At 39.7% G+C, this 18355-nt stretch overlaps 1 protein-coding gene across 1 annotated transcript in view; it reads left to right on the top strand.

The window, feature by feature from the left end:
- GATM (glycine amidinotransferase (L-arginine:glycine amidinotransferase)) overlaps nt 1–14758 on the top strand; it is a 25580-nt gene extending 10822 nt beyond the window's left edge. Inside the window, exons 2-9 of the mRNA XM_009330982.1 lie at nt 283–501; nt 6080–6275; nt 7505–7695; nt 8995–9132; nt 9417–9581; nt 11462–11525; nt 11627–11743; nt 13704–14758. Of these exons, the coding sequence (XP_009329257.1) occupies nt 283–501; nt 6080–6275; nt 7505–7695; nt 8995–9132; nt 9417–9581; nt 11462–11525; nt 11627–11743; nt 13704–13816 (1203 nt within the window). The 3' untranslated portion in view covers nt 13817–14758. The remainder of the gene's footprint in view (nt 1–282; nt 502–6079; nt 6276–7504; nt 7696–8994; nt 9133–9416; nt 9582–11461; nt 11526–11626; nt 11744–13703) is intronic.
- Nucleotides 14759–18355: the final 3597 nt, after the last annotated feature.

Here is an 18355-nt window from a genome sequence, read left to right as displayed (position 1 = left end):
CTCCCAGTTCAGCGGCACGGAGTTCAGCGACTCCAGCCGCCGCTGTCAGTGCTGCGCTCCTGTGTCACTGCTCTCCTAAACCGAGTGTGTTTTAAAAGGCGGATCGTCCATTAAGCATCTAGTAGGCTGTGAATAAATTAGAATGGCTCCAACAAACAGCGTGTTTCTGTTAATGCTCCAAATAATGTACGTTGCTTTGGGATTACAGCGCTTACGGACTGAACCGTTGCTTTTTGCCTTTTGTAAGGGAAACGCAATTTTCATTCTTATTTTTATTTTAAGCTTGGAAGAGTCTTTGCGGGATGGGTGCAGCGATCTTTCTGGAGCACCCAGGCAGCTACAGCCTCCCAGAACACCTGTGCTGCTGATGACAACAAGGCTACTAGCCCTGTGCCTAAGGACTGTCCTGTTTGCTCGTACAATGAATGGGACCCACTGGAAGAGGTCATTGTGGGAAGAGCTGAAAGTGCTTGTGTCCCACCTTTTTCTGTGGAGGTTAAGGTAAACACTAAAAAAATCAATGTTAAATAGGAAATAATGTGGGTTCTATATATACAATTTGCTTAAGCTTTACAGTGCACCAGGTGTGGTGTTTACTCTTGAGGATTCTTCTTTCAAAGTAGTTGTTTACGTCTGTGAAATTTTACAGCATAGCCACGTTGGTGGGGGATATGCTTTTTCTTCCCACTTTCAACTGAATTAGCTGTTTTAACAGAAGTCAGTAGCAGGCAGAATCTCTACTATGTACAATCTGCTCTAGTAATATAGCCCTGATGCTATCAAAGCACACACTCTAGCATTTGGGATAGTTGGCAGGACTGATGAAAGTTTAATAGGGCTCAAAAGTAAGTAGGATTACCACTTGGAAAAAGAGTGTAGTTTTCTACTTAATAGAGAAAGATTGAGTTCTGTAACTGTAGGCTAGCAGGACCGTTCTGTTTAAATGGCTCTTAAATAGCTCATTGGAACTCTTACGTGCTATGGTAAGTATTGTATGGACATAAATACTCCTCTGTTTTTCAGAGTTGTTCTGTGCCTAGAACTACAACGGCAACCTAAATAAATCCACGTTTCTTTGTTCTCTTGTTTTAGAACAGGAACAATCAAACAATGGGCTTGCTCCAGATTTTTACTGTGTACTTTACCTGGACTTTAAAGTTGCTAAGTATGTGTTGTTACCTGCATTCGTGGGTAATTCAGCGATTCAACTTGAATTGTTCTCCTCTGGTGTCACAGTACAGCACTACCTCCAAGGCAGCATGTAATCCATGTCTATCACAGCAAAATGAGCTGGCACACTACTTCTGCTGAAGAGATCATAGTAAAATTTTAAAGGGTATCTTGACAAAGTTGACCAGAAAACCTCAGTTAAAAAAAGAAAGGGAATTCTTCTGATCTGACATTGAAGGAATGGCAAACAAAGATACTGAATATATGTTTAAAGTGCTGGAAACGGTAGTTTAGAGGAAGTTTGGGATGTACTTGTGGAGACCACTTCTCTTCCCCCAGCCCCTTTCACGTTTGTATATTTTCCTTTAGAATCTGGGCTATGATTCTGAGCAAAACTGTTTGGAGGAGTGTGAATGAATTACTGCAGATTGGTAGTTCTAGGCCCGGGATAGAAGAGTTATCGTTTGACATTGGGACATTTGAGATGGTATCTTGGCCCTAGTGAGCGCAATGAAAACTTTACCACTGACTTCATTATGACTTGTATTTACTCCCTGAAAGCTGAAGCTCAGTTACCAACCTCTGGAATCCTGTTTCAGATACTGCAAAGATATTCTAGCAGCTTCAGAAAAAGAAGCGAATGAGGATTGGCATTTCTAATATACAGGTGTATGTATGTGCATTTATGTACTTAAAACTGTCTTAATGAATGTACAGAAAGAGTAAGGAAAAAAAATTCTAACTTTGTTACATTGTAACATTAAATGAGGCAAAATTGTGTTCTCCAGTAGCGGCCAAGGGCTTGCTTTAATGTCAGAAAAAATACTCTTTCAAATGTCTAACTTGAAGTGTGACATGCTTTACAGCTAGCCTGGTTCTTGTGCCTATAAGCCATAACTCATCAAATGAGGTCAGAACTTCACTTCTTGTTACGTGCAATATCAAAAGCTCAGTGAGGAATGTCAAAGTGTAGGATTACCTCTGCAATTCAAATACCTACGACTTGGGGTTAAAGCAACCTTTAGCTTTGCTTTATGTAAACTGCCAAGTCTAAAGAAAACACTGGCCTCAACAGGTAATAGTAATAGAGTGTGCCAGCTGAGATGGGGTTTCCTCTAGTTTTCTCTGCTTTTGTCTTAAATTAATGCTGTAGAAAAGGCAATAGTCACCGCACCTGGGGGCGTTGCTGAATATCCAAACAGTCGTCCAAATCCTACCTTGCCAGTACTGAGAGATATCAGTAGATTCAGTTATTGTTCAAATCTCTGCTATGTGGCTGAAAGGTAAGGTGTGGATGTGCGTGTTGCTGCAGTGTAACGCAACAGCCAGAAATCCCTGCTACTCTCCCTGTAAGTAGCAATACTAAGGTTGGTGTGTATCACGTGCCTTCTGCCAAGTATGAATGAGGGTCATTGGTTATAAAAACTGCAGTTTAAAACTAGCGAATTTGAGTCTTATAAGGAAAAATTGAGGCTTTGGACCTGAGATGCTTTAAAAGGCACATCTCAAAGTATAACAGTTTTGGTAAATACCTGCTTTGAGGTACTCGAAGTTGTGTTTTAAGATTGGATGCATGTTTATTTACAGAATATTTAAGTGCAGGAAGTATGGCTGCATTCAGCACTCTCTTGTACTTTGAGACGTGGTTTTGGTATACACAAGCCTTCTTGCTGTGATGTAGGAATGATGTGCTTGGCATAAGAAGGAGGAAGGGATTAATTGAGTAGGGAGCCCTACATATCTGGTGAATATAAATGAGCCGACCACTATTGCATATCCTTTTAGGAGCTTGAAATGGCCTATTTAGGTTATGTAGAGGTAAATACACTATTGGGAAACATGGGAAATCTTGACTAGAGGTTAACTACATCAATTAGGAAGATGCCCTTTTCTTGAATTAGCGCTTTGGTCAAAAAATATCACAGTTCAGATGTATTCTTCTGAAGCAGTTGACACTTAAACGGTTGAGCTTTATAGCTTTGTAGTCTGCAATGCTTTTCAGTATATTTTGTGAATAATAATGCATTTCTGGTGAAGAGGTATTATTACCACAGATCATTATATCTTAAGTGAGAAGCTGGGGAGGGTGGGGGTGTTTACTACTGAATTAGGCAAAAAGCATTTTGATCTGAATTTCTGTTTCAATGTACTAAATTTAATAACTGTCATTACTAGCTTTAAGGTATGTCTCAAGAGCGTTAACATTGATAATGTTAATTATTTTCCACAACAAATGTTTAAAATATGTAGCAACTATAGGGAGTAATTCTGCTGTTCCTTAAAGACAATCTTTTCCTTACAGCACATTCTTATATTTCTTTCAGAAAAGAAATGTTTTTTGCTTAAATGCTGCTACGGTTTCTCAGGTACTCTCAGACAGTAGGTTATAAGGTGCATTGAGGAGATTATTTAAAGCTCTCTTCTGCGTCCTGGCCATGGTACTTTTTGAACAGTCTGAAATGAGTTGTATGTATATGATCAAAGAGGCCTGAAATCTCAACCCTGAATTGGTATGAAATAGATGTCCCAGTCATATGCTCTCTTCCCAGTTATTCAGAAGGTAGGGAATATGAGTGGTGTTATGGTGTTAACCCTTAGTCTGTCTCAACTTTAAGATTATGCCATCATATTAGTGCAACACAAGTGTCATTTCTCAGGTTTGAAAAAGAGCAGTACTAGAGGACACCTGGTGAAGAGGGGAGCTGCACCTCTTAGGACTTAATGATATTCAAATACATCATGGGTGGCTCTGAAAATAACTAGCTTTACTTCTTAGGACAAATTTGTCTCATTAGCGGAACAGGTTTCCATAGGAACGCCAGGCACTTCATATGATCTGCAAGTGACTTCTGAACAGCTGGCAAGTCTGATGTGATCAAATTACCCAAGACCTCGCTTAGAGAAAAAGAATAAATTCTGTCAGGAAGGATGGGAAGAACCTTCAGTACTGGAGGAGCAGGATGGCCATGCTAAGACCTTTGCCTGGGCTCTCTGTATAAATGTTAAGGATGTCTAAAAGGTTGACTTTACTCTTCCTTCTGTCTTACCTCTCCAGCATGAGGGCAGATACCCAGAAATAGTAAAGAATACAGTAGATAGCCTGGATTATTAAAGGAGATCAGGCATGCCTTCAGATGAACGGCCTTGCCTGCTCGGGGCTCACTGACAGTACTAGCACAAAAGGAACATCATTGCATTGTTTTTGTCCAGAACATTGCTTTCTGGAAGGCAGTCAGGACTGCAGCGTGAAGAGAGAACCTCATGTTTGGGAGGGCGGGTTCTCCTGCATCTCATTGCTGTTGCCCATGCCCGAATGAGCAGGACTCTGGTAGAAGGAAGGCCTGACCACTTGGCCATTCCTGACGCCTTCTGCTGTCGTTCCAGAAGGGCTCCATATGCACTTGTTCCTCTATCCATGTTCATGTTAGCAGAGACCCATCAAAACTGCTGGTTTCACAGCTTATAAATCTGAATGAAGTACTTTCAAAGGTACACTGAACTGAAGCAGCATCATTTGTTTTGATTATGTGTCTGGATTTTCTTAACCATGAGAACTAGGACATTATTTTGAATTAGTTTTTAATTTGAGAAGACTACCACAGGATTTCAGGAGCAGAGGATTTAGGCCTGTAAATGTTGTACTTGTTTTAATCCAACGCTGACAGGTGAATTTAGTATCTCTTGCATTTTCTAGACTGCTGCTGTACCTGAAGTATGGCCCCTTCTAGCCGACAAGGCATGTTATCTGTACTTGGGATGGCTTTAGAATTCCTGATGTCACCACTGTGACAGTACTGAAGTGAGGTTTTAACAAGGTGACTACAGATGTATGCATTTTGGAGACGAGCTCAAGGTTGTTTTCATTTAAAAACATGTCTGCTAGCCTTATTGAATGGCAGAGTCAATAGGGTTTGCTGTGTTTGGTGTGTTTGTACAGGTCTAGTGTAATAAGGACCAAATCTTTCGTGGCCACTTGGCAATACTAGCCACTAAATACTAACTGAAGTGTAATGTACTCTCTTGGTATTTCATCTTTGATAAATAATGAGACTTTCTGTAGGGCTATGGCTAAAGAGGGGAAGAGACTTCTAGAAATATTTATTACTCTATTTATAATAGTATTTCCATCAGTAGAAACAAGTACAAGCTACTGATCCATCTATATCCAAAAATATGAGGAAATGAAATATCCTGAATATCCCATCTAAAGGTCAAACTTGCAAGTGGGAATGAAACGTGTACTTACTTCTCCACATTCCAGAATGGCTTTCCCTTATTTTTTCCTGCTGTTGCTCAGAGGACTTTTTTTTTCATGGGCATCATGCCACATGTACAGTCTGTCAGCAGTACGGGAGCTGTCTGCTAGTTGAATGAGTCTGCTTAGCACATACAGCTGAAACTTAACTTTGTTACTGTATATAAGTAATTGTGAAGACATCAGCCATTCACTACTAGTCTAACACCTGCGCTTAATGTTTAATGACTGGACACATGCACATCATAAAACATCTGAGTGTAACCTTGCCAATGGTGTGTATAAACAGAAGTAGTAAAGACAAAAAATCAGCACTCGGGCAGAGTGCTACCAGGATAGGGATTTTTCAACCAGGAAAAATGGAGCATTTATCTGAAGCATTGAAGCTTCTCCCTTTCCCCTGCCCCATGCCCTTCTATTTTAGACGAATCAGCAGGACATAAACAATTCTTAGCAACTCTTCAAAATATTGCAGGAATCAAATATAAGGCACACTATGGCATGTAACGGTCATAACACATACAAAGCAATGGGAAGTCAGTGAAAGAAGAACAAGAAACTTTGGACACTAAGAATTGTGTCTTACGCATCTGTTTCACTCTACGAAAATAACTGATGCTTATTCTTTGTCACTTACCTGTCCTTTTGTTTTAGGCCAACACATATGAAAAGTATTGGGGATTTTATCAGACATATGGAGGCCAGAGCTTCCCCAAAGAGCATTTAAAAAAAGCTATTGCTGAAATTGAAGAGATGTGCAATATTTTGAAAAGAGAAGGTGTAATTGTCAAGAGGCCTGATCCAATTGACTGGTCTGTGAAGTATAAAACACCTGATTTTGAGTCTACAGGTAAATGTTCTTCCATCGTTGAAGGCCTTGTCTGTTTAGCTCTTGCCTGAGACATGTTGGATGTCATCTAGTCTACCTTCTTGCCTGGAGCAGGATTACTGCTAGTGCTAGATGAGGTCAGTGATGGCTTTGTGTGACTATGACTTGGAAAGTCTCCAGGGATGGAGATTCTGCCACCTGGTTTGCTGACCTGTTTCAGTGCTGCATGGACTTCCTAATGAAAGATGTTTTCCTAATACCTAACCTGAACTTCCCAGACCAACGTCTGTTGCCAGATTCCCTTGCTATGTTGTCACTGCCACTACCAAGAAGTGTTCATCTGTCATGTTTAATGGCCCTGAAAGTAGCTGTAGGCTGTTACTGCTTTGTCCCCTACTTGCCACGTGAAATAAGCTGAAGTTCCTCCACTTCTCCCAGGTCATGTGCTGTAAGGCCCCCCTGACTGTCTTGGTAGTCCTTTGTTGGATCCTAGAGTTGGATCCATCTTAAACTATGGATGCCAAAACTAGAAACAGTTTTCCAGGAGGATCCTCACTAGTGTCAAGGAAATTTGAATGTCTCTTTACCTACTGGCCACATTCCTCCTTGTATAGCACCATGTGGCTTTGGTTATTTACAGAGAGAACACACTGGCTCGTACTCTGCTTTGCATCAAGTGTAGTCTCCAGGCTCCTTTCATGTCAAATGTGTTCTTAAGTTGTTGTAGTGGAATTCAGATTCATTAGGGAACAGATAATGATAATGAAAAGTCTAATGGGACTGCTTTCTGCACTAGTTCTGCGTTCCATCAAATTCCTCTTCTGTGCTATTACTTTTTAAAAGGGTGGCATTAAAGAAATGAGGTCCACTTGGAAAACTTGCTACCTGTCATCACCTTTTAAAGTCATCCGAGTAATTCGTAAGCATTTGTCTAGTTAATTTCCATTAACCATATTATGAAGTAGAGGCTTGTAGATCGTGGATGGCTTTGATCTAGCCGTGAACTTGTTATGAGTGAGGCTTTGTGGCAAAATGTTGCACGTATTTGGAACAAAAAAATGTCACTTTGAAAACTTACTGAAGGATGTAAGGACCTCAAATTATGTGCTGGTTTCACGACTTTTGTAAAGATGCTTTTCGCCAGTCTTTTGGATAGAACTAATGGTAAAAAGGAGCATGAAAAGTGAATAATCTGAAAGAGCCGAGAAAAGCATATTTGTCTTGTGGATTAATGGCCTTTTTCCTTTCAGGTATGTATGCTGCCATGCCAAGAGACATCCTGTTGGTGGTGGGAAATGAAATTATTGAAGCGCCTATGGCTTGGCGTGCTCGGTTCTTTGAGTACAGAGCATATAGACGAATAATTAAAGATTATTTCAACCGTGGTGCTAAGTGGACAACTGCCCCCAAACCCACAATGGCAGATGAACTCTATGATCAGGTATTGTTCTCATCTTGCTTCAGAACTTCAGTTCTGGTTATACAGAATTTTGTTGATAGTTTCAACCTGATATCTAGGTTTTGCAAAATTGGGGGGGGGAGGAACAAAACAACTCTGGAAACTTGTGTTTTCTTCTAATGTATGCAAATATTCTGTAGCCTCTCCAGGTGAAACTGTGTGTGTGCAGTTAGGGAATAAGAAACAGGAAGTTGTGCCTATGGAATTCACGTCTGCTTTGAATTGTTTTGGTTACTGGCTGTAACTTAGCATTACTAAAGAGGAAGTAATGCTAGAAAGACATCACTAAGATTACTTTAAAGAATTGAGATTCCCTGAGAATGTCTGTATGTCCTGAGTGTATCGGGAAAGTGGGAAAGAACATGTATTTTGTCACAGAAAAAACCTCGTAATCATTGTCTTGCATGATGATTGGTATTTTGAGTTACATAAAAGAAATAGCGGAGGATCTAAACTGTGAGTATTTACCTTCCAAATATTTAAGTTAATATTTTCTTTTTTTCTTTTGTTGTAATTGACTCAGACAACTTTGGTAGTTTCCTATAGGCCCCCAAATGCATTAGGACCTTGGTAAGATCATCTACAGTAAGTGCAGTAAAACTGGATGAGGAATGATTATAACTTTCTGGGAACAGTGTCATCTTATCAACGAGGCAAAGAAATCTTTGTTAAACAAGATCACCTTACTGACAGATTACTCTATTAGAAAACTTGCAGAGCCTGTTCTAAAGCATGCTTATCCAGTAGTCTTTGTTTGTGCTGATTTTTCACCTCACTTGTTCTTAATTGCATTGTTTCATTCTAAAATTTATTTAAATTCCTGAAGATCTACCTTCTAGCTTGAAGTACTGCTCCATTCTACGATGTGGAAAAAGTAGGGAGTCCGCCTTTGTTAGGAAATAGCTTGCATTCCAGTATTTCTGTCAGTCTGCAGTGATTTGTTGGACTGATAGTTAAACTCCCCTGGTAATGAATACTTTTGAGCCAGAAGCCAGAATATTAGAGACAGTGGCTCTGAAGAGCAATTAACTTCTTGGTATAACTATCTCTTATCTCATCACTTATTCTTGAATGTACTTAAAACCTTTTACTTAAACTTCCACACTTACGCTTTCTTTTTTTATTCTAGTAACAAGTAAACCGAACCACCTTCAAGGAACATACTAGCTACCAATATAACATATTTTCTTAATTTCAAAATACTCTTCAGTAGCAAATAGTTTGAAAACTTTCCCTTACCATCTCCAACCTACAGTTGTTTATTCCTTTTTCTATAACTAGGATTATCCAATCTGCTCTGTTGAAGACAGGCATAAACTGGCTGCTCAGGGAAAATTTGTAACTACTGAATTTGAGCCATGTTTTGATGCTGCTGACTTCATTAGAGCTGGAAGAGATATCTTTGTACAAAGGAGCCAGGTAAACAAAGGTTTCTTCCAACAGTTTTGGTATTTATCTTAATGATTGATACTTGTATTTAAGTCTTTTTAAATTCCCGAACAGCATTAAAATGATAGCGTTGACAAAAGCAATCCTGATACACAGGATGAGACTGTCTTACAGCTAAGGTTACAGTTAGCTAAAGGCACAAACTTCTATTATTTTGGCTTTAAATATTTATTTAACCAAAACCTTAGATAAACTAAGCTTGGATGCAGTTTATATATTCTAGCCTAGTGAAACTTACTTTGTCCTGTTTTCAGGTTACGAATTACATGGGCATTGAATGGATGATGCGACATCTTGCACCAGAATACAGAGTGCATATAATATCCTTTAAGGATCCTAACCCTATGCACATTGATGCCACTTTTAATATCATTGGACCTGGTCTTGTTCTCTCTAACCCAGACCGTCCCTGCCATCAGGTAAAAGTGTAGCAGAGGGGAAAGTGTTTTGTGTTTAAAAATGACTCGGTCCCTGCTGGATAACTGCTAATCCACAAGTTTATTTTGTATACACTTGAATAATATTAAATTACTGAATTTAAATAGCACTCAGACAGTTGTTCAGGAACTTATAGGTGTATTTGCATCTTGACTTTAGAACTTTCTCAGCAGTACAATGACCATTGCTCTCCCCCAGATTTCTGCTACTGCTCTTTGTGCTTTCTTACTGTGAGGCTAGACGGATGTGTTGTGTGTTTCTTCCTATGTACATGGTTTAAATGTGATGGAAGCAATCTACTTTGTAATAATGTAGTATCAAAGCAAGTACATGGGATATACTACTTCTCTGAACACTGCCACTACTTAAATATATTAATTATATCCAAGGAGAACTTGAGGGTTTTCTGCTGTTCAGATGAGTAATCCCCCTTTTTATTCTTATTTTGGAAGCCTCTCCTTTGGTATTGTTAACTGTACCAATAGCAGGAGGCTGGTAATTGCTCAGGCATTCAGCTCTGAATAACTGAGTGAGAAATACTTTTTGAAGAGTAGGAAAGAGGAGAGACGTGGTTCACCATGTAAAATCTACTACTTCACTCTGAGAAAAAGCTAATGTTGCTTATCAGTGCAATCAGGTCAGAAAGCCCTCCAGAGAGTAAGAGCTCATCTCTGTTACAGGCATGTTACGTGTACTGTCAGTGTGTGAGGATTTTTATGAGGATACCCATGGTTTCGGGAGCCGTACAACCACATGGGAATAGCTGAGCCGATAGGTAGTGGGATAGACCTGCGTGCAGCAGAGATGATGGAACTTTGTGCACAGCATAGCTCTTAGAAGCAGTATTAGTCTCTTCGCAGCAAGTGGTTTCAATGCAAATGGTCCTATTGAATTACTGCCTCTTGTAATATCCATTATGGGAACATATTTTTTTAAAACAATCATAGTATTTTCCTCCCCTTTTCCCTTCCCTTGTTTTTCATAATCTTACTTGCAAGAGGAGGATTTAGGTCTCCTTGTGTTAAACCCATGTGCTGGGACTTTTTTCATGGAAAACTGTGTAGACAGAAAAGATAGATGCAGCTTTCTTTCAGAAAAACTGCTTTGGCAGTTCTGGATGACCAGGAAATGGGGGGGAGGTGCGGGTGAAAGGGGGCTTTTCTTTTAAAATCCTGGCAGGCCAGGCTGGTTGTTGAGTTTGGAGAATCGGAGCTCCACCTCGTGGTAACACTTGAATAAAGCGCTCTTTCAAGTATTCAGACAATGAAGTTGGAAAGTCAATCCTCCTTAGGCGAATTATCCTCCTCTTATTTTTAACTTAATTGTGTAATTCTTAAAGACACTAATTAATTCCCTAGGATGCCTTCATTTTGTTCCCTTTGTTAAATAAACTGCATATTAAGTTTCTTATGAAGCATGATGCAAATGTAATTTTATGTGGTATTTTTGGTGGTTTTGTTTCTATAAATGGCAGTGTAATTAATATCAATGGCTTTTACAGTGATATGGGAAGAAATAATGCCAAAACTAAAGAATTTAATACTTTTGTGCTGCTACTAATATCTGTACTTCACAGGCTCTAAACTGCATGTGTTACCTTTTGTCTTTAACACATCTTAGTACACCTAGCATATATAAAAGCAGTAGAAACAAATGCTAGTGGTATGCAAAGTTTGAAAAGGCTTTAAATAAATGCTTGTATGAGAACTGCGTTTGTAGATGGAACTTGAATGAGGGCAAGAGTAATGAATGGAGGGAAGGGGGTGTCATATATTGAAGTAGCCTGAGAAAACGTGGCATAGGTTGGAGGACATAATACTTTAAGAACCCTGTTTAGAATCTAATTAAATTGCTTTTTCAGATTGAGCTCTTCAAGAAAGCAGGCTGGACTGTGATTCGCCCCCCAGTGCCACTCATCCCAGATGGTATAGTCATTCTTTCTTTTCTAAGAATTCCAAGAGTATTTTTAAGAGTATTAATATGGGGCAACGTTGGTACAGTAGAAGGTTTATTCTCATGTGTTTAGATCACCCACTGTGGATGTCTTCTAAATGGCTCTCCATGAATGTCCTAATGCTGGATGAGAAACGTGTGATGGTGGATGCCAATGAGACATCAATTCAGAAGATGTTTGAAAATCTGGGTATGTCCTAACATATTTCAACATATACTTAAAACGAAATGACTTTGATACCAGCTATACACGTCAGGATGAATGGAGGTTTCACTTAAGGTAGCCAAAGCAGCCAGCACTGGAATAGGTACTCAAACAATTGGATTAGCAAGTAAGAATCGGTGATTTATCTCCTGAATACTTCAGTCATATGACTATGGGCTTACATCTTGTGCCCCCTACAGCTTGCAGCAAATAAAGGTATGAGTAGCAATTAAAGTTACTGCTCGCATGCTTGTGAATGAGCCTTTTTAATGTAAAACTCTGTTCAGTTTGGAGGTCAAAATCTGTCTTGGAGAGGTTGAGTGTGCATATTGCTGAGTGATGTAGGGCTGGCTATTCCTCATTGCCAAAATGCTTTCAGATTTTTCTAGTTACAAACTCATTGTACTTTAAACTGTCAAATTAAGACCACAACGCAGGTATTTCTGCTCATTTATGGAGAGTCTCAGTCCTGTGAGATGTAACCTCATGATAGGGTGGAATTCCTTTAGATATGCAGTGGCAGGAGAACTGTAACTGAATATAAAATCTGAAAGTCGTCTTACGCACAGCTAACTCCAAAGACAAATAATACAGACTTAAAAATCTGAACTCATGCACTTAATCCAACTGCTTCCATCATGCTGGGAGGGAAGGATGTAGGTAGATCTACTTGTGGCTCATAGCTGGTTAGTAGGAGGGTAGCCAGATTGCTTGGTGCTACAGCCAGCTGACTACTGCTGCAGGATAAGTACATGGTGATGCAAAAGTTGACAGGGTAGAAAGAAGGCTGGTGGGTAGATGAGAAGTCAAGGGAAGTGAGGGATCATTGAGTTGTAGAGTAAAAGATAATACTCCCCAATAGCAGAAGACTCCTTTAAAGGGAGAAAAATGATGGGAAGGAGAGAATGATCCAAAGGTGGAAGATAGCAACTGTGAATGTAGAAGAAGGGCTGGTGCCATGGATGTGAGTGCACTTATTGAAGCTTCCCTCAAATCTGAGATGGGTTGCAGGTGAGAACCACGCAGTCTAATGCTTTAATCTGCTTTTAAAGACTGGCTATACAACCTCTAGTGAACCACTTAGCTTTTCAGTCTTAGGTTGTTTTAATTCTCTGCGTGCCCAAGGAGCTGAGGATTTATAAATGCTTGCAAGTACTTAAAAAATGAGGCCATTAATGCTAATCATGACATATCTTTCACACTTGAACTTCACAGTCTGTGTGAGTTCTAAATAAACTCCTGTAGTAAGTTCCTAGGACTGAGATGGGTCTACTGGGAACAAAACTATTGCTGACCTAGATGATAGATTCTACTGATCTCCTGAAAGCACCAAGAAGCAAAAAGGCAAACTTCATAACAGAAGAGTCTTCTAATCCTAGTCTATCTGTCAGGACTTTGTATAAGCTGAGCCACAGCTGAAACGTCAGAGCTGGAAAGTGGTGGGAGGAAGCTTAACCTAGGTAGTAAGTGTAACAGCCTCTTTCCCCTTTCAGAGAAAGAGGGACTCAGAGCTCTCCACTTTGAATGCTTCTTTTCTTGAAAGGCATTTGAAAGAGCACGTTTAGTGTCTGAACCATAAATGCTCGCGCAGATGTATGTAAATGTGCCCTGGTCATATATTGTAGCAGAACTTCAGCTAATTCTTCACATACTGCAAAAACTGGATTTTTCTTTTTATTACTGGCACATCATAACACATCAAACACTGGCTGTGCTCCAGGCACTGTATATTCCTGTGGGTATCGCTGCAATAAACAAGCCAGCTATGTTCCTAGCTTGTTCTCTGCCTAGAATTTGGGAAAAGAAATTCTCAACAAATGAATAGGAAATACTTTCCATACTTGTATTGTAGCCATATGATCTGATAAAGCATTATCTAATGTTCTGATCAAAGCTTACCACATGAATTTGAGATTTTAAAATATGCAATGTATGTTTCTTGCAGGAATTTCTACAATTAAAGTGAATATTCGCCATGCCAATTCATTGGGAGGTGGTTTCCATTGCTGGACATGTGATATCCGCCGCTGTGGTACCCTGCAATCTTATTTTGACTAGTTGTGAGCCAGATCGGCAGCAATGGTTCAGCTTCGAAAATAAGCATAGGAAATTAACAAATTATTTTCACTCGTGTTAAAACGACTGCATGAGCTCTAGTGCTTGATCAGTGGTGTCCTTACAGTGGTCTGGGAAATGATTTATTCTTACATACTCTTCACTTTCAGCAGTATAATTGAAACTACTTCCGTCGGCAATACAGGTTTTCTGGCTGGCTTTTTGAAAGACGTCCTTCATCTATGAAGCCATTTCACATTGGCTTTGAATGTAAGAACTTGACAAGATAGCTAATGGGTCTTGCTAGAATAGCTTGGCCACTACTACTGGACATCTACCTCCGTCTAGTTACTCTGTCAAATGGGCAGCTTGAAATGTTAAACTTGAGTAAACTTTTCTTATTCCTTCTAATCAGTCTATTGTTCTAATATATTCATGTTTAATGAAGTTAAAATAGATGCAACTGTACAGATCTCTTATGGAACCAAGTAATTTTATAATGTTTTTCATGTTGAGCCATACAGATACTTACAGAGAATTTCCAGTATGATCTAACTTTTAAAACATGTTCACTTACTTGCATCAGAAGAAAATGTAGAAGGACATGGCATTTGTCATGCATCTGAATGCTTTTTTATATTGCTTCTTGTATTGCTGAAATTGGTTTTTATTTATCTTTTAAGTGTACAAATAATAGCTAATATTCTGCTTGTTCAGGTTTCACTGAATTGTTCACATAACTTAAAAAAAAAAAAAAGCACCAAACAAAAAAAACCACCACCAACCCTTCTCTAACCCTAAATCTCTGACATCTTACAACCCTTTCTTCCTCCAACTGTAGCAGATACAGAAAGATGTATCAAACATGCCAGATGCTGTGAAGGAATTCGGGTATTGATTACTGAATATGTACTTTTTATGCTAATAAAGCTTTTTGCATTCTCAGTTTGTTGCCCTTCTGAAAATGAGTAAGAATGAAATGTCTGGATGGGTATATGTTTTTAGAATACAGATGGAAATACAAAATATACATGGAACTTTTTCTGTAGAATGTGTAACATCTTAGGCACTTGTATAATGCACCAAAACCCTTGTACTATATCATTCCTATAGTATGTTTCTGCTTCTGTTTTGTGCAGAAGTATGACTGGTGGGGTAAAGTAACAGGAATAGATGTTTCTTACCAGAGTGCGGAGGAATGTGCTCAGTCAGACACTGCACTGCACCTTGACAGAAAAGGTCTTGCAGAATCAGATGTCGGGCATAACACGCTCACATAGAAACTAGCATCACACTATAAACCGTATGGCCATATTTTACCCGGAGTTGGGAAGGACTAAACAGGTTACATGTCTACAATCTAGAATGGTTTAAGGTATGCCAGACTGGAAGAGCTAATGAGGCAGCTGCCACCACTTGACCATGTAGAGATGGTCCCTCTTTTCCCTTTAAAATCAAGGCTCTGTAGACAATGAAAATTCATCTGCGTCTTCCTGTAACCAAGCTTTGCTTTCCAATACTGACGATGGACGGGACAGCTGGCTAGAGGAGCGTGCACAGCAGCTCATCTTCCCCATTGTGCTGCATGCTGTCGTGCTGAAATGGTGTCTGTGTGTTTGTGCTTGGCATAAGTAATCACAAGGTACAGCCGAAACCCTTAGAAACTCTGGCCAAATGTGGCTTAGTAGCAGGACACACACACCCCTGATACCTCCAGGATTAAGGAGACTATATTTTTATATCGTGTTATACGTGACCCCTACTTGATGGGGCAGTGGTGCTTTATATGAACATTACAAATGCTCTGACTTCACCTCAGTGTACTCTTCTGAAGCAACCGTGGTATAAGACCATCGCAGTTTCTTTTTTTCCCCCTAAATGAACGTGATTGATCCCCAATGATGAAAGTATTGCGTGTGCCATGACCTTAATGTTCCCTTTCTGTGGAAAACATGCTGCTGTCTGCTCTGATGCGATCGGTTATTTCTTTCTTGTTCTTCAGAGCAATAGGAAAGGAAGGATTGGTGGGGATGTCTGCCTGTTTATTCTGATAATGAAGGTGTAGTTCCTTCAAAAATAGCATAGGCTGGAGATTTTGACATCACAGGGAAACACTCAAGACACATTTAGCTTCAGCATTAGACTACTAGCTTAAGTGGAGCTCAAGCATTTATCGGGAACTAAAAAGTCTTTCAGTTACCACCATTCATATGCTCTTCTGATTTGTAGCGTTGAATTAAGGTGTGGGTAGCCAATGGTGAACACGACTGAAAAATTAAAAATAACCTTGGGTAGTTTTTTATACCCATCTGGGAGAAACGCAAAAAGCAAATGGCAAAAAAATCCAACAAGGGCTGTAATTCACCCTTTGTGTTAAATTCATTTTTTTCGCGTTGAGGGGAAAAAATGCAAGAATTCTTTTTAGCCTTTTCTGCTTTGTATGAATTCTCACCGCCGTGATTCTCAGGCTCTGTTGCTTGTGGGCTGTTTCTTTTTAGGCATGTGATGTACTTCCATGGAACCATGTACTCTTTGAATCTACTCAACACTTACATGTTTTCTAGGGTTTTAAAGTGTAGTAATTATTACTTTGATGACAAACACATAAGCTCTAATGCTGGCACAAAGTTGTCTTTACAGCAGGCCTGTCTCACTGGTTTGTTTTCTTCAGTTCATTTTAGGAAGCTGAAATAACCAACCCAACCAACCGAAAGTACCGACTAGGAAGTTTAGGCTTCTGGTTTAACAGGAAAGCAATGTTTTTACTATGCTTTCCTATTTAGACCATGACAAAAAGTAGATTTCAAAATTTCTAATGTCATAGTTTAGCTTCAGCTTTCTTATTTGTAACACACATTTGAAGAGCAGCTTCAAGAACGAATGTCACTTTTCTTCCGTAACCAGGAATTTTGTCGGCTTGCCGAGGTGCAGTTAATACACAGATTAGCTGGAATTGCTCCTTTTCTGTACCCTTTTGGGCAAACTGAATTGTGTTTAAAAAAATCTGGGTGTAGTCTCAAAGGATCAGAAATTTTTTTTTCCATTCTTAAATTCCATTTAGGAAAGGATATTATTCAGCACCAAATTTAGGTGCCAAAACTCTGACTTTATAAACATTTTGGCCTTTTCCCAGCTTTTTTGCTTATCCCTTTATCAAATGCTCTTTTTTTTTCCTTAAACTGCACACATGGTACCAAGTCTTTCAGCCTGGAAACACCCAGTATGCTTCTGAAGTTGTTTGGTTTTTTCTGTTCGGTAATACAAGTTCTTTTAACATAACTTAGGAGGTTGCAACTGGTTTGGGAACAGACTTGTCTCTTTAGTCATCTTTCCCTCAACAAGGAAGGCAGGGAGTTGTTCCGTATGAGCAGAAGCTTTCTGTTCCATTTCAGCAGTAGTGTCAGAATAGATTGGAGAGAGACACCGGCAGAAACGCACTGACGTGCGGAAGTGTGACTACCATCATTTTGGGACAGAGGATCTGGTGGTGTGAAGAGTTTTGAGACCTTCTCAGACCTGACTCCTTCACCGACCTTCAACTGGTCGGTTAGCGAACCCGTTTCCACGTAAGTTAGAAGGGAACCACACTTGGGTACGCCATGAGGTACGGCGATGCTTAAACAGTAAGTGCCTGGAAGCTGCTCCAGCCTACAAAAGTGCTGAAGACTATTTGGGAACCCTGTGGGATCCTGTGTAAGTCTCCCGCAGCACAAAACCAGCGAGGACAAAGTTTGTATCTCTCCTGGAACGGCAGTATTTTCCCACCAGCGCAGGGAGTATGAGAATTTACTCACAGCTACATTTACAAATATCCCTGGGGTGGAGATGCATGTCTGTATTACCAAACGTAAAATTACCGTGTCTCACAATTTCTGCTGTCCTATCAGTGTTATTTGGAGATACGATCGTGCCGCTATAGGAAAGAATTTATGAAGTGGACAATGCAATGATAAAAAAAGTTCAAAGGTAAATTTTAAAGCTCTAGTGGGCTTTATAGTGGAAGAACTCGAAAAATGCTGATGAGAAGCAACATTTTCCCCAGTAACCCGTTCAAGAGGGAGGGATACAGCGACAGCAAAACCTTTAGAGGAATGATGAAGGGAACATGATATATAATATTGTTATGGTGGATGCCACCACATAACACTGATACATATAATCTTCTGAGTTATTTTTATTCTTGCAGAGAGGGAGGTCAGCCCGTGTCACAGTTGGTTTTGGTTAGACAAGACCCTGGAAATAGGAATCTACAGTGAGAAACAGAAGGGCTTGGTTTCTGCTTTGATATCTAATTACAAGCAATTTTTTAAGGCCAAATTACATGTGGGTAACAGGATATTATTGGCTGGAGGAAGCAGGCATGATGGCGTTTGACCACCTCTGCTCCAGGCTACAGTTTACACGTAAATAAAGCAAATTAAATGTGGGCTGGACTTGAATTCTCCACAGTTTGTTTTTCACTGGCTGAGAAGGCCTTAAATGCTTGCTATTGCTTGGCAAAAGGTCAGCTTCAGCTTTCAAAATAGACAGCACCATCAAAGA

Source organism: Pygoscelis adeliae, unplaced genomic scaffold, assembly GCF_000699105.1.
Source record: "Pygoscelis adeliae isolate BGI_AS28 unplaced genomic scaffold, ASM69910v1 Scaffold318, whole genome shotgun sequence".
In the NCBI taxonomy this organism is placed as follows: domain Eukaryota; kingdom Metazoa; phylum Chordata; class Aves; order Sphenisciformes; family Spheniscidae; genus Pygoscelis; species Pygoscelis adeliae.
This window is presented reverse-complemented; position numbering and strand designations above follow the sequence as displayed.